This window comes from Vulpes lagopus, chromosome 5 (genome assembly GCF_018345385.1).
Source record: "Vulpes lagopus strain Blue_001 chromosome 5, ASM1834538v1, whole genome shotgun sequence".
NCBI classification, from domain to species: domain Eukaryota; kingdom Metazoa; phylum Chordata; class Mammalia; order Carnivora; family Canidae; genus Vulpes; species Vulpes lagopus.
Genome location: NC_054828.1, coordinates 99,609,143 through 99,630,987, shown reverse-complemented (window position 1 = coordinate 99,630,987; position 21,845 = coordinate 99,609,143). Strand labels below are relative to the sequence as shown.

Genomic DNA, 21,845 nt, shown 5'->3' with positions numbered 1-21,845 from the left:
AGCATTGCTTTAGAAACTGAAGCAGGTAAGTTTAACACAAATAAAAGGAAGTACAATTTACCAAGGCAGATCAGAAACCTGGGAAACTCTTAGAAGTGGCTCTTCTTGCAGATGGCTTCATTCCACAGAGGTTGGACAAAAACAGAGCATCATCCTCCAACCCTTGCAAAAAACAAAAGAGAGAGAGAGAGAACACCTTCTAGGAAATCCTGGAGGTCCTGACACATACATAACCCTTCACTTAGATGCTGAAGGGGGCAGTATGCTTTTAATGGGATGGATGGAGAATGTGGCAGCTTAGTGTAGTGAGAGATCTTGACCTGAATCAGGAAGATCTGGCTTCAAATCCTCCACTTACTCGCTTGTGTGACCTTGAGCAAGTTCCTAACCTTTCTCATGCTCACCAGGTTCTAGTGAAAGTTAAATCATGCAATTATATAATCCATAACAGGTTCAATAAAGCAAAGGTTGGCCTAAGTCCAAAACGGAATCATCTGGGTTTTTATTTAACACGTATTTGCTGAGCCCTATCAAATACCAGGCTGTGTACATATATCTCCCTATTCTAGAAAGGCTCATGAAGTGAAGGCCCAGCTCTGTTCCATCCTGCAGACCTTCCTCAGGATGGCGGGAGGCTGTGAAGGTGAGCATCCCTGTGTCCTCTCCTGGTTGCAGAGCGTGATGGGAGAGAATGTTCTAGCACTCCCTGGGCTGGGGCACCTGGTCCCATTTCAGCAAACAAACCCCACTTCCCTCTTAGCTGCTTTCCTAATAACCATGCAAAAGGTTTCACAACTTAGTAACAGCAGATAGTAATGATACAGTTTGCAGGCCACTTCTGCTTTTCATTTACTTGTTTCTCTTGAGCGTCTCTAGATGACCAGCTCTGGGGAAGGAGAGTTGAAGGTTTGGGGTGAGGGGGTGGGGGAGGTGGGAATGAGGGCCACTATGACACTGTGGGTATTTGAGATTCGGTAGCCCCCTACAGGAAAATGTGTTCCTAGCCTCTGAGTGCCCACATCACTACCATTAATTATGATTACTTCAGATCACGTTGTGTCTCCCCCAGGCCAGTCATGCTCCCCATTTCTTAGTATCTGGTCAGAGACAGCCCATGATATGGATTTGATAAGCATATCGGGACCTGCTGGTATGATGTCTGCCTTGGCAGTAACCACTACATCTGCCCTTCCAAAACCCAGCTTGTAATGAGGATATGTCACTGTCATTCATGTATTTTCTTGGCCTCAGTTAGACTTCCTTTTAGTCCAACCTTAAACTACCCTGTAAGCTTTTGTGTAGATTAATGCGTGACTGCCTTTCCTTGACATTTGTGACATTGTTGGTGGGAGGGATGGCTCGGTCCTTGCATTCACCTTGCTGCCATGGTCAGAACTGCATTAACATTGAGCCCCATTTCTCTCCTTCCCCAGAACTCACATGCTGCGTGTCCGACTGAGCTACCCCTATTCATCCTATAAGCCAAGACTCGCTACACTGTCCCGCTGATGTTCACAGTTGTTTCTGGGAAGGAGGCAGTCCTATTTCCAGCACATTCCAGTGGGAGACCTGCGGTGCCTCCTGGAGACTCAGTGAGGCAGGGGAGGAAACTATAGGGGTGCACATCCCCAGAGCTGCGTCTCCACGTGTGAATCAATGTCACCTCGCTTTCCTCTCAGAGACCTAACTGTCCCACGGCGGGACCTGCCTGAAAATTGAGGAGTGAAGAGAGCCCCTCAGCCTCCTCCTTGTCCAGCACTCTGCTCCCAGGCACCGCAGCTCCCCAGGCAGAGGAGAGCTCAGAGCTGCTGCTGCCCTGCATGTGTCAGCTCAGCCCTGTTGGTGCTCTGATGCTCTAATGGAAGGACATGGCAGCTTTCTGAATGGATTTTTCTTAAGAAAAGTGCCAGTGTTTATGCACTTCATGATACCTGCCCCTCATCCTCGCTGTTACTGTCACTTGGCTTTTTCTCAATAGGTTTCATCTTTATTTATTTATTTTTTTAATGGGAAAGTTTTGCTCTTACCCCTGCATCCTATATTCGCCCCCCCCTTGACCCCTCCTAGGTACAGAATTATGAGATTCTGAAAAAAAAAATGAGAAAATCATTCTTCCATAAGCCTGTGAACTCTTCATATCATCTGTATTTTATTGTTGGAGAGAAGCTGGTGTTCTACTTGATTCTGCTGGCCCCAGACAGCTCCAGCAAAAGCAGATGTTTAAACCGAGCTAAGCGTGTATATCACTGTGGCAAGCCATCCGTGTACTGCCCTATTTCCTGACAGCCAAGCCAGCCGCCGAACTACTGCAGCCAGGTCAGTCCTTCAACGAGTCACAAATCACCCAGGTTTATTTTAAGCAGATGGAATCTGTTTGGCCTAGGAGGGTGAAACAAGAGAAGTGTGTTTGCAGGTGAGTGTGTATATATGACACCACGAGCTCCCCTCTCCATTCCAGCTCAGACATTGCTGTGAACACATGCGCCTAGGCCCTAGGACATGTGCCTGTGACCCAGTTTTCACTGGCTTGGGTCCTTCCTGTCTGCCCTCAGCACCAGCCTTTGCTGGCACCACTGGCTGGCCATTCTGCAGCACTGTGCACACAGCTGCAGGGGTAGGAATAAATTAGTGCCCCACAACTCCCCGAGCATATAAGAATCTGGCTGCTTCCCTGTCCTCCATTTGCAGCCACAGGCCACAGGCTCACAGCACTGTGAAAGAAAACTGGAGTCTGGCCTTCCAGCTGTCCCTGGGGTCTGCCACTGGATGGCCAAACAGCCAGGTGGTTCCAGGATAGAATGACTACAATTGAGTTGTTCCCCTCCCGCCCCCAGCCCTGAAGCAGAGTTGAGGTATCACTAAAATGACGGTACCCAGATCCTTGGAGGCTGGGTTCAGCTCAGAAAAGAGAATGTGATGGATGACGGCTGGCCGAAGGTGATGCCCAGAGCTCAATCTCCAGTTTTGCAGCCCACGTGGCTTCCCTTCTAAGGAGTTGCTTCTCATCTTTGGCTTTTGCAAGGGTGACCTGTGGATGTTCTCACCACTGCTAACTCTTGGAGCTGTTCTGGGTCTTGGCTCAGGGCCCCGACTATGGGCCCGTGTTAGAGGTACCCAGTGAGTAGGGCAGAGGTGACAGGAATTGCCCTCAGGGTTCTCCAGAGAGAAGCCCCCTCTGCAAAGACCCAGGGAGGGGAAGCAAATGGCACTCTGCATCACATGCCATGTGGTATGTTCTCTCTAAAGAAAGACATGGGAAAGCTGTCTCTGTGTCCTGCCCTGGATTTATTGTCGCACATGGGCACAGGGTGTGCAATGGCTCCCTGGCCCTTTCACACGCCTCTCCTGACCCGTGTGAAATGTGACTGTTGAGATGAGAAAAGTCCACTTCTGTGACTCTGCTGCCAGCCTTCACTCTGCCTTTTGGGAGAGGCCCTCCTCACCCAGGCCCAGGAAAGTTGGAGACCAGGGCCAAGGCCAGTGTGCAGGAAGTACAGGGAGTGCCCCCACCCTGGTTGTAGTTTACTTTTATCTTTGGAGAAAGCGCTGCTCCTTTTGAGCCACATGTGTGAGGAAAGCTGTTCCTTCACCTTGTAGTAAGAGCTCCTGGTTCTGCAGCCCCATCCTCCTACAAAGAGGATGTTGACTAAGATCTTTTTGTTCTCACTTCATCTCTGGAAAGTTCCCCAGCATTCTGATTGAACACTCAAGGGAATAAAGAAATGACACCAAGGAAGCTCTAACATTTGCCTTGGCCATTCTGAGCAGTTGGTGCTGAGAACGTTTCCCAGCCACCCAGCCCTTTCTAGGGCCACAGTGTTTCCGCTGTGTGTGTTAAGGGTATGTCAGCATTGTGCAGTGAACTTGTGGGCTAGATATGTGGGTGTATCTGCACGGCCCACATCAGGTGTGCCTGGTGGCGCTGTGCTGAGCCTGATCTGTGCTCCCTTGGATGAGGACACGGAAGCTCACAAGCCATTTTCCCACTCTGCCATCACCACCTGCCCCCCCCTAGAGATGGTGGCAAAGAGGAAGACAGACTGGGTGTTAGCCCACCTCTCACAGCTCCACTTTGCCCACAGCCTGGTTTGTCAGTCAGCATGCAACCAGGGAAACAGAGGCCACTCCAAATATTGAAAACAGGGGCTTTTATCCAGAGAATCATTGAACACAGACACCAGAAGAGCCGAGAGGCCATGCAGGAGAACAAGCGGCAACCCAGAGGTGGGGAACTGCCACCACCAGGGGCTGGTGGGACACAGGGGAGAAACCATGTTACCAGAGCAGGGGGACTGGGGCCACTGGGAGGAACTGGGGACCATGGAAGGCCTATCTGGTGGGAGCTGGGGCCTCGAGGAAGCAGGGTCCCTGCTGGAAACAATCCCCCTGGCAGGTGTGGGGAGGAATAGCTTGGCTTCTCCTTTTCTCCTGCCCTACAGGTTCTTCAGGTACCTCTGGTTAGGGAAGCCCAGCTGGAGGCCAGCTGACCTGGGGTCCTGGCACAGGCACGTGGCAGCATTCAGCCCCCACCTTTCAGAGCAGAGTGGGGAAGGCAGGCTGGGACATGCATGGCCTGGGTTTTCCCCATGTCATGTCCAGCCCAGTGTTTGTACCCCGTGCTATCCTAAGACTCCGGGGAGGATAGATGGAGGAACTGGAACTGCCTCCCCCTGGGGTAGGGGGCTTTGTAGATTCACTCACCTAAAGAGGAAAATGTTTTTGGAAGGGAGGGGTAAAGCCTTTATTCTTAACAGTTGTCCCTGTTTTCCTTTGGGGGAATTTACCCAATTTAGCCACCGCACCTCACTGTTCCCCTCAAGAAAGCCATGGAAGTTTCCTTTCCATCCCTTGGCCCCCAAGTTCTGACTTGCCCTGCCAGAGAACACTGGCCCAGACCATACATAAGTGGTCATGAGTGTTTCCGCAGGATAATTCATTCTGAGCATCATATTAGTGTGGAATGTCTGTAAGTAGATCCCATCTACTAATCAATTTGTATTGTGTTTCCAATAAATTTCTGGAGATCATGTCTGGTTTGATGCTGTGCTTTCCTGGGATGGTGGCTCAGCTGTAAGGCTTGGTGCATGCTCGCCCCAGCCCTCAGCATCAGATGCCCCTTGTCTTGGGTTCCCTGTCTCCCTGCAGAACTCACAGACCAGGCTGGTTAGGCTGATTTTCCCCAGCCACACTGAGACTCTCAGGGAACTTTTCCCAGGGTCTGCATTTTCTCCTACTGCCTCATAAAGCCACATCCTGAGGGCATGGAGGTTTCATGAAGCTAGGTCACTCCAGGAGGTGGCCATGGACCCTTGCGTGCCCTTAGCCTGGAGGTAGGAGGAGTAACCTTTCCCCATCAACAACTCTGGCCCTGCTGTGCCCAGCATTGTATGCTGGGCCCCCGTGTGAGAGAAAGGCTACAGAGCAGGTGAAGGGACCCAGGAGCTGCACACCACATAGATGAAAGCCCAACACCTTCTTCTCAGGCCCGTAAGTAGAAAAGAAATGTCTGAGTTTTCTTAAAGGTGGAGGGAGCCCAATCTGAATGCCTAGCATTCTCCACTGTTTCCGGATTGCCCTGAGCATTGAAACCTGCTTGGTAGAAATTATTCTCAGTTGGGTATTTTGTTTGACTTCAAACCTGTTTGACTGCAGTGTAGACTCTGCCTCAAGTGCTGTGCTAGAGCCATTATAAATCCACTTGGGACCCCTTTAGCCCAAGTCTGTGAACTACACCTGTTTGTGATCCTTGTTTGCTGGGATTTGTGAGAGATTTTTTTAAAAAGAGAAAAGGGGGGTGCACCTGGGTGCCTCACTTGGTTGGGCATCCAGTTCTTGATTTCGACACTGATCAGGATCTCAGGGTCATGTGTTGAGCCCCACATCGGGCTCCATCCTGGGAGTGGAGGCTGCTTGAGATTCTCTCTCTCCCTCTTCCTCTGCTCCATCCCTCCCCCACTCATGTGCACTCTGTCAAAAAATAAATAAATAAAATAAAAAGAGAGAGAGACACTGAGTTTCCTTCCAGAGTTTTCACTAGAGAAGGAAGACATACACACACAAGATTACCAGAGACCAGGAGCCTTATAATGAAGGCTATGTTTGTTCTTGCAGGAATTCTGAGATAGAGGGCTCAGTAAGGCAGGACTCCTGGTCAGGAAAGGTTTTGTGGAAGTAAGGGACCCCTCAGGATGCATGAAACACAGCAGCCTTGCTGAGATTTTTTTTTTCATTTGTCACAAGTGTGTTCATAATTGCTCACTGAAGCATTTTTCTGAAGACTTCTTTAAAATCCTCATTAAAGGGGATCCCTGGGTGGCTCAGCGGTTTTGGCGCCTGCCCAGGTCGTGATCCTGGAGTCCCGGGACTGAGTCCTACATCAGGCTCCCTTCATGGAGCCTACTTCTCCCTCTGCCTGTGTCTCTGCCTCTCTCTCTGTGTCTGTCATGAATAAATAAATAAAATCTTAAAAAAAAAAATCCTTGTTAGACAATTCTAATGTCTGTGACATCACAATGTTGACAATCTGTTGATTGTCTTTTCTCATTCAAGCCAAGAATCTGATGGTTCTTGGTACTTTCGTTGAGTGCTTTTGATTGAAACCTGGACATCTTGAGCATTATCTGTGAAACTCTAGATGTTATTTAAATATTCTGTTTTAGCAAGCCTTGTGTGAGACTCTCTGGCAGGATAAAGGGGGAGCTGCTTTGTTACTGCTAGATGAGATGTAAGTCTGGAATCCCCACTGTGCATTTAGGGACTCCGGGAGAGGCTCCTCCTTACTGCTAGGTGTTTTGTTTTCTTTGCTAAGTTTTCTTAACTTTTTCTTTTTTAAATTGAGACATAATTGATATAAAACATTGTATTAGTTTTAGGTGTACAAAATAATCATATGATATATGTACACTGCAAAGTGATTACCACAATAAATTTAGTTAATAGCCATGCAAGTTTTTTTTCTTTATAGGAACTTTTTAAAAAAGCCTTTATTTGGGATGCCTGGATGGCTCAGCGGTTGAGCGTCTGCCTTTGGTTCAGGGCATGATCCCAGAGTCCCAGGATTGAGTCCCACATCGTGCTTCCTACATGGAGCCTGCTTCTCCTCTCCCTCTGCCTGTGTCTCTGCCTCTCTCTGTGTGTGTGTCTCTCATGAATAAATGAATAAATAAATAAAATCTTTAAAAAAAAGCTTTTATTTATTTGAGACAGAGTGAGCAAGTGAGAGAGCACACAAGCAGAGGCAGAGGGAGAGGGATTAACAGGCTCCCCTTCTGAGTAGGGAGTTTGATCTGGGGTTCAGTTCCGGGATCATCACCTGAGCCAAAGGCAGATGCTTAACTGACTGAGCCACCCAGAGGCCCTTCTTATGGGAAATGTTAAGACTTACTCTCTTAGTAACTTTCAAATATACAATACAGTATTGAAGTATAGTCACCAAGCTATAAATAACATCCCCAGGACTTGTTTCTCTTATGACCTTTTGTTTGTACCTTTTGACCAACTTCACCTATTCTCTCATTCCCTACCTCTCACCTCTGGCAACAACTAATCTGTTCTCCATATCTATGAGTTTGGTGGTGGTTGTTTCAGATTCCACATGTAGGTAAGATTGTACAGTATTTGTCTTTCTCTGAATTATTTCTAGTATAGGGATCCTTGGGTGGCGCAGAGGTTTGGCGCCTGCCTTTGGCCCAGGGCGCGATCCTGAAGACCCGGGATCGAATCCCACGTCGGGCTCCCGGTGCATGGAGCCTGCTTCTCCCTCTGCCTATGTCTCTGCCTTTCTCTCTCTTTCTCTTTCTCTCTCTCTCTCTCTCTCTCTGTGTGACTATCATAAATAAATAAAAATTAAAAAAAAATTATTTCTAGTATAATGCCTCAAGGTCCATCCATGTTCTCACAAATTGCAAGATTTCCTTCTTTTTATGGCTGAATAATATTCTTCTGTGTATGTGTGCATGCATGTGTGCACATACACTCCACATTTTCTTTATCCATTCATCTCTCAGTGGACACTTAGGTTGTTTCCATGTCTTGGATATTGTAAATAATGCTGCAGCAAACATGGGGGTGCAGATTTTTTTTTTTGAGACAGTGATTTTATTTCCTTTGGATAAATATCCAGAAGTAGAATTGCTGGATTATATGGTAGCTCTATCTTTATTTTTAATTATTTTCATTTTCATTCATCTCTAAGTATTTTCTTATTTATCTCATGATTTCTTCTTTGATCCATTGGTTGTTTAAAACTGTATTGTTTCTTTTTTACAGTTTTATGAATTTTCCAGTTTTGCTTTTGTTACTGATTTCTAATCTCATCCTGTTGTGGATGAAGATACTGTGTATGATACCTATCTTTTTAAACCTATTGAGACTTAATTTATGGTCTAAAATATCTATCCCGGAAAATGTTCCATGTACACTTGAAAAGAATGTGTATTCTGTTGCTGTGGGTGGAGTGTTCTATACACATTGGCTAGATCTAGTTGGTTTATTGTGTTGTTTAAGTCCTCTGTTTCCTTACTTGTCTCTGTGTGGTTGTTCTATCCATTATCAAGAGTGGAGTGGCGAAGTCTTTGCTGTTGTAGAACTGTCTATCTCTCTCTTCAATTCTGTCAGATTTTGCTTTATATATTGTGATGGTCTGTCATTAAGTACATGAATGATTACAGCTGTTATGTCATCTTGTGGTACAGAACCTTTTATCAATATATAATATTCTTTGTAAACCTTTTTTATTTTATCTGATATTAAGTATAGTCACCCCTGCTCTCTTGGTCACTATTAGTATGGGATATCTTTTTCCCTTCTTTCATTTTTTTTTTAAGATTTTATTTATTTGTTCGAAAGAGAGAGAGAGAGGGAGAGAGGGAGGGGCAGAGACACAGGCAGAGGGAGAAGCAGGCTCCATGCAGGGAGCCCGACGTGGGACTCGATCCTGGGGCCTCCAGGATCACGCCCCGGGCTGAAGATGGCACTAAACCGCTGAGCCACCTGGGCTGCCTCCCTCCTTTCATTTTGAACCCGTTTGTGTCTCTGGATCTCAAGTGTGTCTCTTGTAGATAGCATAGAGTTGGATCAGATGTTTTTATCCATTCTGCCAATGTCTGTCTTTTGATTGGTGAATTTAATCCACTTACATTTAAAGTAATTACTGATAAGGGGGGAGACTTCTATTTGTTTTCTACATGTACTATAATTTTATATGTTTCTTATTCCTATATTACTGTCTTGTGTTTAGTTGATTTTTTGGTAGTGAAGTGTTTAATTTCTGTTTGTGTATATTCTGTAGCTATTTTCTTTGTGGTTACCATGGGGATTGCAGTTAGCATGCTAAAGTTATAACTCTAATTTGAATTTATATCAGCTTAACTTCAATAACATACAAAAAAGTTTGTTTCTTTATAGCTCTGTCCCTACCCCTTTTGGTTGTTGATGTCACAAAATAACATTTTTATATATTGTGTGCTCCAAAACATAAACTCATGATTCTTTTAAGTGCATTAGTCTCCTAAATTATGTAAAAAAAGATTTGGAGTTAGAAACCAAAGTTATAGTAATATTCTTTTATACTTTCTTTTAATTCTTTTTTTTCTTTTAATTCTTTTAATAATTGTTTTTCTTTCAATTTTTGGTCTCCGCAATCACGTAGAAAGCAAACAAAAGTACAGTTACAAACCATTATTACAATAATACTACCTTAAATAAGTACCCATGTATTTACCTTTATCAAAATCTTTACATGTAGTTTCAAGTTACTGTCCTTTGTTTTTTTTTTTTTTTTTTTTTTTTTTTTAAGATTTTGTGTATTTATTTGAAAGGAGAGAGAGAGCACAAGTAGGGGAGGAGTAGAGAGAGCGGGACAAGCAGACTCCACAGTGAGCATGGAGCTGAGTTACTGTCCTTTGATTTCAACTTGTGGAATTCCCTTCATCATGTCTTGCCAGGCAGGTCTTGTGGTCACAAACTCCCTCTCAGTTTTTGTTTAACTGGGAATGTCTTAATTCCTCCCTCACCTTTGAAGGACAGTTACTGTATACAAAGTTCTTGATTGACAGTTTTCTTTTAGCACTTGGGATATACTGGTCCACTGCCTGCTGCCCTCCAAAGTGTTTGATGAGAAATCTGCTATCTTATTGAGGGCACCCTGTATGTGATGATTCACTTCTTTGTTGTGGCTTTTAAGATGCTCTCTTTGTCCTATGTCTTTTGAAAGTTTGCTTCTAATATGTCTCAGTGTGGGTTTCTTTGATTTTATCTCTTTTGGAGTTCATTGAGCTTTGCCTCATAAAGGATTACCTGAATTGTTTGGTCCCTACTGATCACTGGCAACAAAATGCTTTTCTTTTTTTTCTTTTTTTTTTTTTTTTTTGAGATTTTATTTATTTATTCATGAGAGACAGAGAGAGAGAGGCAAAGACACAGGTAGAGGGAGAAGCCTGATGAAGGAGCCCCAGAAGGAGCCTGATGTGGGACTTGATCCTGGACCCTAGGATCATGCCCTGAGCCAAAGGCAGATGCTCAACCTCTGAGCCACCCAGGTGTCCCCAAAATGCTCTTTAAACCAAACTTTGGGTAAGATTCCCTCCTTCCTACAGACCCCTCAACTTTGGCCCGCCCTCAGCCTGAGCCAGCACACAAACCCTCTGGAGAATAGGCTGGCCTCAGGGTAAAACTCTAATTTACTATCCTATCATGCCATCCTTTCACCCCACTTCCTCACACCCATTCTTTTCTATAAAAGAAAAACTCTAAAAAAATAAAAATAAAAAAATAATAATAATAAAATAAAAAATAAAAATATAAAAAATAAAATTTAAAAACTAAAAAAAGAAATAAATAAAAATAAAATAAATAAAATAAAAAATAAACTAAAAAATAATAATAATAAAAAATATAAAAGAAAAACTCTTTTTGCTTAACCCATGTGACACATACAGATCTTAGGGATTCTCTGTTAGAGTAGTCACATATGCTGTCCCTCATCCCTCCTTGCAATTGTCCCTCCTCCACTCCTCCCCCACCCTGTAGAATCCTTCAAATAAAATCTTTCCTTACTAAATCTGGATTTGATCTTTTATTTGACACCAAGAATATGTTAAGAACATTGATGGGGAATAGAAGGTTAGTTAGCTGAGCACAAAGCACAAGCTCACACCCTGCAAACCACCCCACACACACTCCTGGGTGGGATATCTGTGACATTCCTTTAGGAAGTTCCGAACTGTCTTAGTGTTAATGCCTTGTTAGAGGGAAAAAAAACAACCTTAATTTGACAATGACAAGGCCTCTAATATCCTGTAAGTCTTTTTTTTTTTTTTAATTTTTTTTGTATTTATTTATGATAGTCACACACACAGAGAGAGAGAGACAGGCAGAGGGAGAAGCAGGCTCCAGGCACCGGGAGCCTGACGTGGGACTCGATCCCGGGTCTTCAGGATCGCGCCCTGGGCCAAAGGCAGGCGCTAAACCACTGCGCCACCCAGGGATCCCCTGTAAGTCTTCTTTAACATACAAAAATCCTTTTGAAGCCTCCCTTCTCCTTCTTCCCTCAGCTCCCAAGTATATAATCAGCCACCCTCACAAGCCAGGGACAGCAGCTCTTCCTGCCCACGGGTCCTGTCCCCATGCTTTAATAAAACCACCATTTGCACCAAAGATGTCTCAAGAATTTTTTCCTGGTCATTGGCTCTGGACCTCACCCCACCAAACCTCACCTATATTCCAAAACTACATCAAATATCAAGGAAAGAGATGCTGTAAATTTGGATTAGGTGGTAAATGCCTGTGTATTAAAACCCCATGAATAAGCGATATGAATCTCTAATTCAAAAACCAAAAAAAAAAACAAAAAAAAAAACCATTGGCCACAAAGGTGCTAGATTCAAATCAAAGAAGTAAAGTTGCAACTAAGTTAACATTTTAAAAACAACAAATTATGATTGATAACACTTTCTTGTTTTTGTCTAATATTAGGCAAAGCAGCACCAGGACTCTGATCAATAGAAACATATTATGGACAGCTAGGGCAATGACAATTCTCTAGAACTTCCTATGTAGTATACAATTTCTGAAAATTTTATGTTAACATTTTAGCCAAATGAAAGTATATCTTGATCTAACCAAACTTCCTGTGCTGCTCATTAATGGTAATGTATCAGATAAACGTAATTACTTGTAATACCCCTCTTTTTACAAAGTTAAACAAAAAGTGACTTTCTAGGGACCCGCTGGGAAATCTCAAAGACGATTTTAGGTGTGAAAGATACTCTCTAGGATTTTATTCTTTTTTCATTAAGATTTTATTTATAAAAGAAATGACATGTATCCATTATTATGGTATTACACAGAGTATTTTCACTGCCCTAAAAATCTTCTGTGGTCTTCCTGTTCATTCCCTCACTCTCCAGCCCTGGCACCCTCCCCTGTTCCCGGGCAACCACTGAACTTTTTACTGTCTGCATAGCTTGACCTTTTCTAGAATGTTAGTTAGTTGGAATCATATAGTATATAGCCTTTTCAGATCGGTGATTCTTTCACTTAGAAATGTGTGTTTAAGAGAGGATTTGATTTGGGGAAGACAAAATATCGACAGCTTCTGTCAGGAATTTTGAGCATTATTAAAAAATAATACTTGGCTACCACACTTTTTAAAAAGTTTATTTATTTAACCTTCTGTTTGTGTATTTAACTCAGACCTCTATAAACCATTATATCATTTATCATCACCTTCCCTCGTCCCTCCTGCAGGTCAATGGAAATCTGCTGTCCTAGGGAGGACCCATCTTATATCTATCTCCTTCCCTCCCTCCATCCCTCTTTCTCTTCCTCAGTACCCTCTCCTTCCCCCTCTCTCTTTTTCTTCCCCTCCCCTTTTCTCCCTCTTTCTTTTTCTCTCTCTGGTTTAGATTCCAAATTCCACTGTGTCTGATTTGGCTTGGCTTTGCTTTCTATACAAGCACAGGTTTGTGTGTTTGTTTTTTAAAGATTTATTTTAGAGAGAGAAAGAGAGTGCAAGGGGGAGGGGCACAGAGAGAATCCTAAGCAGACTACACACTGAGTGTGGAGTCCGACGCAGGGCCAATCCCAGGACCCTGAGATCACAACCTGAGCTGAAACCAAGAGTCAGATGCTTAACTTACCACACCACCCAGCTGCCCTAAGCAAGATTTGACAAGGTCCAAGATTGGGGCAAAAAAGCCTACAAAGACTACCTTATAAATTCTAGGTGGTGTTTGCATATGATTGATGACTAGGCTTTTCCTAGAGAAGAGTAGTCAGGTCTCCTTGGTCCCAGTTCTTTTTTTTTAGAGCAAATGAGAAAGAGCAGCGCACACTTGAGCATGGGAGCAGAAAGAATCTTAAGGAGGCTCCATGCCCAGCGTAGACCCGAGATTGTGATGTGAGCCAAAAATCAAGAGTCCAATGCTTAGCCAACTGAATCACCCGAGTACCCTTTGGTCCCAGTTCTTGAATGTAGCTCAACACTAAGCATATTACGGAAAACTCTGGAGTGATTCAGATTCTCCACTACTTGGCAAGACTTCCTCCACTTAGTACAAATCAAAGAGGCCTAACTTACTGTCTGGACAGAGTCCTTCACTTATCTGTGAAATGGAAGCCCAGGAACTTTGAGCTCCTTACCTTCAGGGTGTGTTTTGGCAAAAGTGATGGAGAAGCACTTTTGGCCACGAAAGACCAATTTCCTTGTCTTGGCCATTTCCTTGTTAGGCTAACCTGTTAGGTGGCCCAGCTCAACACAAGGCCCAGGGAGTCCTCTCAGTTATTACTGACTTGGCAGGGGGATGAGACTCAGCCCAACTCCATTGATGTGGGTCTGCTGCCTGGGACCTGTGGCTACAGTCTCTGGACATTCACCATAAAGGACACCTGAATGCTGGTGGTGGTCAAGTGGCAAGTAGCAGAAATTGCTTCTGTATGGTTTATAACCAAAGAGGGATTTATGGGGAGGATTCTGGGAATTCCCTCAGACTCCAAGAAAGATTTGGGATCCCCCAAGACATGCAGGTCATCCCTGGAAAATAGCCATGACCCTGACTCAGCTCCATTAGTCCAATTAGACAGTGTCTGGCCCTGGCAGGGGGATAGATAGTGTTGGGCCATTCTGGAGATGGCTATGGGCTGTCATTTACAACTACACAGATGCCAGCAACCAAAAGAAGCAAAGTCCAAGATCAAGGTCTAGTAGGGTTTGTTTCTGATGAAGCCTCTCTTCCTGGTATACAGATGGCTGTTTTTTCCTAAATCCTCAAAAGGCCCTTATAGGAGGGCAGTTGGAGCTCTCTTATGTCTCTTATAAGGACAGCACTCATATTGGACTATGACCCTTATGACCTCATTTAACTTTAATTACCTCCTTAAAGGCCCTACCTCCAAATACAATCATATTAGGAGTTCAAGCTTTAACATGAATTTGGAGGGAACACAGTTGAGTCCGTGCCAGATCTCAATGGCCAGAGCTGGATGATGGCTCTAGCTGCCAGGAGGCTGGGAATGGGGAAACCAAACTGTTATGATTGGGTTACATTAATCATGTCCCATGAATCCTGGGATGATGCCCTGAACCTAGTTGGAATACTGTTAGCAAGAGCAAAGGGGGATGAGTGTTAGATGGACAAATACAAGAATCGGCCATACCACTGCGTGCAGGCATGCTCCTGACCAAGCATTTGATCACACTCCATGAGCCCAGTAACACAAGAGCAGATTCATTCTGGCCACTGCCTTACACTGCCCCCAGACCCCCAGGCACAGATGTGGCCCACACTTTCCAAGGCGTGGTCCTCTTCTAGTCCTTCAAGTTTGTGAGCCACCATATTTTTTCCATACATTTCTTAAATTACTAAGATGGTTCCTGTTGCCTACCTTCAAAGAGTACTACTAAATACTCATTTAAAAAATAATTGTGGCGGGTCTGGGTGGCTCAGTCATTTGAGCCTCTGACTCTTGGAGCGCCTGGGTGGTTCAGTGGGTTAAGTGTCTGCCTTCAACACAGGTCATGATCCCGGATCGAGCCCTGCGACAGGCTCCCTGCTGGGTCAGGGAGTCTGCTTCTCCCTTTCTCTCCCTCCCTGCTTATGCTCTCTCTCTCTCTCTCTCTTGCTCACTTTCTCTCTCAAATAAATAAGCAAAATCTTAAAAAAAAAAAAAAAAAAAAAAGCCTCCAACCTCTGGTTTCAGCTCAGGTCATGATGTCAGGGTTGTGAGAACGAGCCCTGAGTTGGGTTTTGTGCTCAGCGGGAAGTCTGCTTAAGATTCTCTCTCTCTGCTACCCCATCTTCAAATAAATAAATAAAATCTTTAAAAAGTAATAGTAGGGCAGCCCAGGTGGCTCAGCGGTTTAGCGCCACCTTCAGCCCAGGGCCTGATCCCAGAGACCTGGGATCGAGTCCCACGTCAGGCTCCCTGCATGGAGCCTGCTTCTCCCTCTGCCTGTGTCTCTGCCTCTCTCTCTCTCTCTCTCTCTCTCTCTCTGTCTCTCATGAATAAATAAAATCTTTGAAAAAATAAAAATAAAAGGTAATAGTAATAATATGTGATATTTTTCCTATTCTGCTATGTAGTCTTCCTATTCATAATTTCAATGCCACAGATGCAGTCTTCTCTCCAGAAGCATGACTATCATTTACAAGCCCTTTCTTCTCCTATTGCCAAACATTTCCAATCATCTTCTATAATAAATTCCTAGAAATAGGACCACTGGTCAAATGGTATAAATATTTTTATGACTCTTGATATATCCAAGAAGCCTGTGATAATTATACTGTCACCAGCACTATATAACACCAGTTGGGTTTTTAAAATCACATCTCACTATTTTTAATTTTAAAAAAATGAAAAATGTTTCACTATTTCATTTTTTTTCCACATACCTCAGTATTCAAAGTTGAAAGTTCCTATCAAACCACATGTCCGAAGTTCTGGTTTGGGAAATAGGGGGATGTGGTGAGAAGGGACACAGGAAAATGGGTAATATTTTATTTGCTATCATAGCTACGTACACACCTGTGCACTTTACATGCATGGATGTGTGTTCATGCACACACCAAGAGTTTCCTCCTAGGTTTTGTGAGGAAACCTCCCGTCTTTGTCTATTTGGGCTTCTCAAACAAAATACCACAAACTGGGTGCCTTGTAAACAGCAAAAATTTCTTTCGCACAGTTCTGCAGTCTGAGAAATCCAAGATTCCAGTGCCAGCGATTCAGTGTTTGATGAGAGCTTGCCTCCCAGGCTGGCTTTTTGCTGTTTTCTCACATGGGAAAGGGGCAAGGGAGCTTTCCTGGGCCTCTTGTATAAGCACGGGGTCTCTGCACTCATGACCTAATCACCTCCCAAGGGTCCCATCTCAACACCATTGTATGGTACATTTGATTTTCAACATAGGAATTTTTTCAGCATTCAGATCATAGCAGTTCCCTCGTGGAGTCCCTCAAGTCGTAGAATAAGGGACTGAAGGTAGACAGAAAGTGGCAAATCCTGCCAACAAATGGAGACTGGAGGAACAGAGAAGGCTTCAGTGTGGCCAGGTCAGCCTTAAAATCTCTCTGTGGCTTCTTCTTTTATTCTTATTTTATCCTTGACTCACAGTCCCTGCTCCCTCCAGCTTCAAAAGTTTTAACCATTGGTCCAAGAGCAGAGGTTGATTCTGGGGCAGGAAATAAGGATTTTAGAGAGAAAAACTTCAGAAGTAGGTGAAGCCCAACCAAACTTCCTCCTTTCTCTGAGGCAGGGAGTGAGTCTGGCTAAATTCTAAGGTGTGGCGCTGCCTCAGGCTGCTGAAGGTCTGGCTTCTGACACATAGACCCAGGTCAGGACCGTCCAAGGAGTGCAATGACAGGAGCTGGAATTTTCAAGGACGGAGATTTAATGACTTACCTCACGGTTGTTTTAGATCCCCAGTGAAGGGGATGGGGGAATGATGGGGAAGTCCCTTTTTGTTGCTGGTAAGTGTACCCCTAGTGGTTGGAGTATGTGTATTACAAGCGTAGAGGTAAAGGAGATGGTTATAGTGGGCAAAATGTGGTAATTGATGATTTTTATGGGTAGATCCCTTGTGATGAAATGTTAAGAGTAATGGATAGATATATTTATAAGGTTCCTAGTCAGGGTGCCTTTGGAACTGGGTGTGGCACAGTGTGGGTTAGGTTGAGTAGCAACTTCAAAAAGCAGTTATGGGTTGTGCCTCCTTTCTATTTTTCCTGAAACTTTAATAAAATCTTACTACTATTCCTGCCTAGTCTCGTGTGCGTGTGTGTGTGTGTGTGTGTGCGCGCGCATGTGTACGTGTGTGTAAAGGGGGGATGAGAAGGGGTTTGGCCCATATTTCTGAAGCAATAGTTAAAGGTGGGTTCTTTTTAAAAAAATTTTTTTTAAGATTTTATTTATTTATTCATGAGAGACAGAGAGAGAGGTAGAGACATAGGCAAGGGAGAAGCCGGCTCCCTGTGGGGAACCCGATGCGGGACTTGATCCTAAGACCCCAGGATCATGACCTGAGCTGAAGGCAAACACTCAACCATGAAGCCGCTCAGGCACTCCCATCATATGCCCTCATTAATGCCCATCACCCAGTTACCCCATCCCCCAACCCTCCTCCCCTCCAGCAACCCTCAGTTTGTTTCCTATGATTAAGAGTCTCTAATGGTTTGTCTCCCTCTCTGGTTTTGTCTTGTTTTATTTTTTCCTCCCTTCCCCTATGATCCTCTGTTTTGTTTCTTAAATTCCACATGAATGAGATCATATGGTAATTGTCTCTTTCTGACTGACTTATTTCACTTAGCATAATACCCTCTAGTTCCACCCATGTCATTGCATTGGAAGATTTCATCTTTTTGATGGCTGAGTAGCATTCCATTGTATACGTGTACCACATCTTTTTTTTTTAAGGTTTTATTTATTTATGAGAGATATATAGAGAGAAGCAGAGACATAAGCAGAGGGAGAAGCAGGCTCCCCAAAGGGAGCCTGTCATAGGACTTGATCCCAGAACCCTGGGATGACGACCTGAGCCAAAGGCAGACACTCAACCATTCAGCCACGCAGGTGCCCCTATACCACTTCTTCTTTATCCATTCATCTGTCAATGGACATCTTGGCTCTTTCCATATTTAGGATATTTTGGATATTCTGGACATTGAGGTGCAGGTGCCCCTTTGGATCACTACGTTTGTATCTTTGGAGTAAATCCCTAGTAGTGCAATTACTGGGTCATAGGGAAGCTCTATTTTCAACTTTCTAAGGAACTTCCATACTGTTTTCCAGAGTGGCTGCACCAGCTTGCATTCCCATCAACAGTGTAAAAGAGTTTCCCTTTCTCCATATCCTCACCAACACCTGTCCTTTCCTGACTTGTTAATTTTAGCCAATCTGATCGGTGTGAGGTGATACCTCATTGTGGTTTTGATTTATATTTCCCTGATGCCAAGTGATGTTGAGCATATTCTTCATGTGTCTTTTGGCCACTTTTATGTCTTCTTGGAAAAATGTCCATGTCTTCTGCCCACTTCTTGATTGGATTATTTGTTCTTTGGGTATTGAGTTTGATAAGTTTTTTATAGATTGTGGATACTAGCCCTTTATCTGATGAGGCATTTGCAAATACCTTCTTGTCAAAGGTGGGTTCTCTCCCTTCTCCAAAGCCAGGTAAGGAACTGGCTGAGGTCATTTGGGAAGAGCTATTTCTTTCTCTCCAGGGCCACCAGCATTTGGGGCTGATGAAGTGAGGAACAGTTCTCTAGAAATAATCTGGGAATGGCTCCTGAGTAAGTCCTTTGGGAACCAGTAAGAGGCAGCTGAGGAACATACTGAAGGAGGGTGTTACTGATAATAATTGGGGTAAAATATAAGGTGAGTCTAGGACACCTGTCCTATGGGCTAGGTAGAACTGGGGATTGGTAGTGAGGAGAACACAGTGACTGCCCTTAGGGAGCCTATAGGGTGGGGGGTAGGGCGCAGACTCTAATAGGTCCAGCAGTGGCAGGATAGGAGAAGCTATGGGTGCTATGGGGGCACATGGGATGGGCATCTGAGCCAGTAAGGCTCTGGGAGGATAATTTCTGGATGAGTCTAGAACAGTGGGAACAGTAGAGAATTTCTTCAGGTAGATGTTTTCTGTGCTTTCAGAGCTGAGGGAGGGCCACGCATGCTGGGAGCTCAGGTGGTACCTCAGGGCTTAGCCCAGACAGAGGCTAGACATTCAGGGTTTATTCTGAGGGCAGAAGAGGGCCACGGGCAAGTTTATGCAAGGGATGAGCTGACCAGAGTTGGAATTTGGAATGATTCTTTTATGGATCATCTACTGATTTCTGCCTTACCCAAGGCCACAGGCCCCACCTCCAAAGCCCTGCAGTTACTCCACAAATGACACTAGAATTGCTCTCCTCTACTTTACACTTGGAGTTCATCATCTCTCTCCACACAGCTACACGGCCCCTCTCCACGGGGTAGGGTAAAGCAGCCTACTCGGATTTTTCCCAAGAAGCTGCTTCCCTGGATAGTAACAACTACCCAGGCATTCAACTCAGTAGCTCATGCGCAAGTGACATCCAAAGCAGGCTTCTCGGATTGGGCTCCCTGGCCCAAGGCCTTTTGCCCCACGCTCCTTGCTCATGTGCCTAGGGCCTGCAGCTGAGATGTGACACTAAATTAGCCCATAATCAGGCATAGAGAGAGAAAGATGAGAATGGCAACTCTGTGAAAGGTGAGTGTCTTCTACTTCCTAGGTCCTTGGCAGACATTACTAATCAACTGCATCACTTTCACGTAGTCAACCCAAAGCTGAGGCAACTGGGAGCAGTGAGAATTGGTGGTGGTGGTGGGGGGGGGTGCTGATTTATCATTCTTGACCCAGGCCCAGAGGGGATCCAAAGGTCTGGGTGGCTCTGAGTCAGAAGCCAGGCAGGAGAGCAGGCAGTCAGCATGCAAGCTAGAATTTCAAAAGCCCTGAGGTAAAGGGCAGGTCAGGGAGTGGTCAGGCTAGCCAAGCAGAACTGCAGAGAAGGAGGCGATGATTCACATGCATCCAGAACTTTACAAAGCACTTTCACTAAATGCCCACAACTCTTGAGGTAATTACTCACTTCCGTAATACAGATGAGGAAATAGAGGCCCAGTGACACATATTTGCCTGATGTCACCATTGGCAGCTGCTGTTCTGGTCTACCTGGAGGACACACTTCCTCTGAACTGGTGCCTCAGGGACACAGTTAAGCACAGGACAGAAGATCAAATTTTCCTCAAAATTATTCTTTGAGCTGAGGCCCACTAGGAGGGATAGCATCTGAAGCTGAGCCAGATGGTCAGGGGTCCTGAGTGATGAGAAAGGGGCCAGGAGTATTTGCTGATTCCTGAAGGGATGTGAATACTCTCATTTTGGTCTACTTCAAGCTGCCAGAGTGGCGTCGTTGAATTTGGAATTGGAAAGAGAGGAGCCAGGAGGAGGCAGCTCCAGCTCCTGGATGGCAGTGCCCCTGAGAGGAAGGGCTGCATGGCTGCTGCCCCCATGTGTGGTTGTTCAGCTCTCCCTGGGGTCTGTGAGCCCCACTGGCTCTTTCCTGCCTGGGTGGGAGTTTCTTGCTGTTGCTTGCAATAATAAAGAGCCTAAAAACCCTCACTGAACCTGTGGAGGCGTCTGGCGCAGGCCTTGTGTTTCTGGCTTCCAGTTCCTTGATTTTTCCTCCCCACCCTGCTGCTCCTTCAAGGGGTGGGAGGGATGACAATGCCAAGCAGGGACCCTGGAGATGGTTGGAAGCCTCCCAGGGAGGGCATGAGGGTGGGATTGGTGGTGCAGCCACCCACCCTTCTAAGACCCTTGCCCGGAGCCCCTTCCCTTCCTGTGGGGGCCTCATAACCAGGCTGGGCAGGGGCTGCCACTTGCGGTGCACAGATGAGAACTGGCTTTCCAGGAGTAGCCAGGGCCCTGAAGGAGCGGGGAAGGTCCTCTCAGCCCCAGGAGTGTGTTCGGGGGGCGGTCACCTGCCTTTCATCGGTCAACAGACCAGACCCTCTCTGCATCTCATTCTGGGTCACAGAACAGAGCTGGAAATGACCGTACTCATTTCACAGATGCACAGGTATGGTCCAGGGAGAGGCAGAGGCTCAGGGGTTGGGCAGGATGGGGACCCACGCCCGTGCCCTGTCCAGCGCACCACGGCCTGCCCCTGCTGGCCCATGCATCAGGGGACAGTCGCCACAACCTGACTCTGCCTTGCCCTCCTGTCTGAAAGCCCTGTTGAGTTTCCCAGCAGCGACGTTCTTGGAGTCCTTTGCTTAGGAAACTGATCTTGAGATAACAAAGAACGAAAGCTGCCGCCTAGTGGCCGTGCAGTGGCAGCACTTTGGCTTGAATGGTGGGAATGCTGTGGGGTGGAGTCAGCGGAGGGGGAGGGGGTGGAGACCCGGTGGCCTGGCTGGAGCTGGGTCCCTGGGGGTTGAGGACAAGCGGGCCTGGGGGGTGGGTGCTGTAGTGAAGGAGCAAGTAGATCGTCCACAGGGCAGCAGTAGCCACTACCGAGCTCAGGAAATGGCCTCACATGGCCAGAAATTTTGATTTTTTTTTTAAAGATTTTATTTATTAGAGACACAGAGAGACAGAGACAGAGAGAGAGAGAGAGAGAGAGAGAGAGAGACACGCAGGCAGAGGGAGAAGCAGGCTTCATGCAGGGAGCCCGACGACATGGGACTCGACCTGTGACTCCAGGATCAGGCCCTGGGCTGAAGGCGGCACTAAACTGCTGAGCCACTGGGGCTGCCCAGAAATTCTGATTTTTAAAGAGACCCATATCCAAAATTTTCTTGAAATCAAGTGAAATCAAAATCAAGTGAAATC

At 45.4% G+C, this 21,845-nt stretch overlaps 1 protein-coding gene across 6 annotated transcripts in view; it reads left to right on the top strand.

Annotated features, from left to right (window-relative positions):
• MTA3 (metastasis associated 1 family member 3) overlaps positions 1–21,845 on the top strand; it is a 242,346-nt gene that overhangs the window by 211,086 nt on the left and 9,415 nt on the right. For 3 of the 6 annotated variants that reach the window (XM_041755539.1, XM_041755538.1, XM_041755537.1), the window contains exon 17: positions 1,434–5,043. In XM_041755539.1, the coding sequence (XP_041611473.1) occupies positions 1,434–1,459 (26 nt within the window). In that variant the 3' untranslated portion in view covers positions 1,460–5,043. Of the gene's footprint in view, positions 1–569; positions 644–1,433; positions 5,045–21,845 lie in introns of those variants that run through there. The other 3 variants (XR_005987861.1, XR_005987860.1, XM_041755540.1) reach the window with 3 other exon arrangements.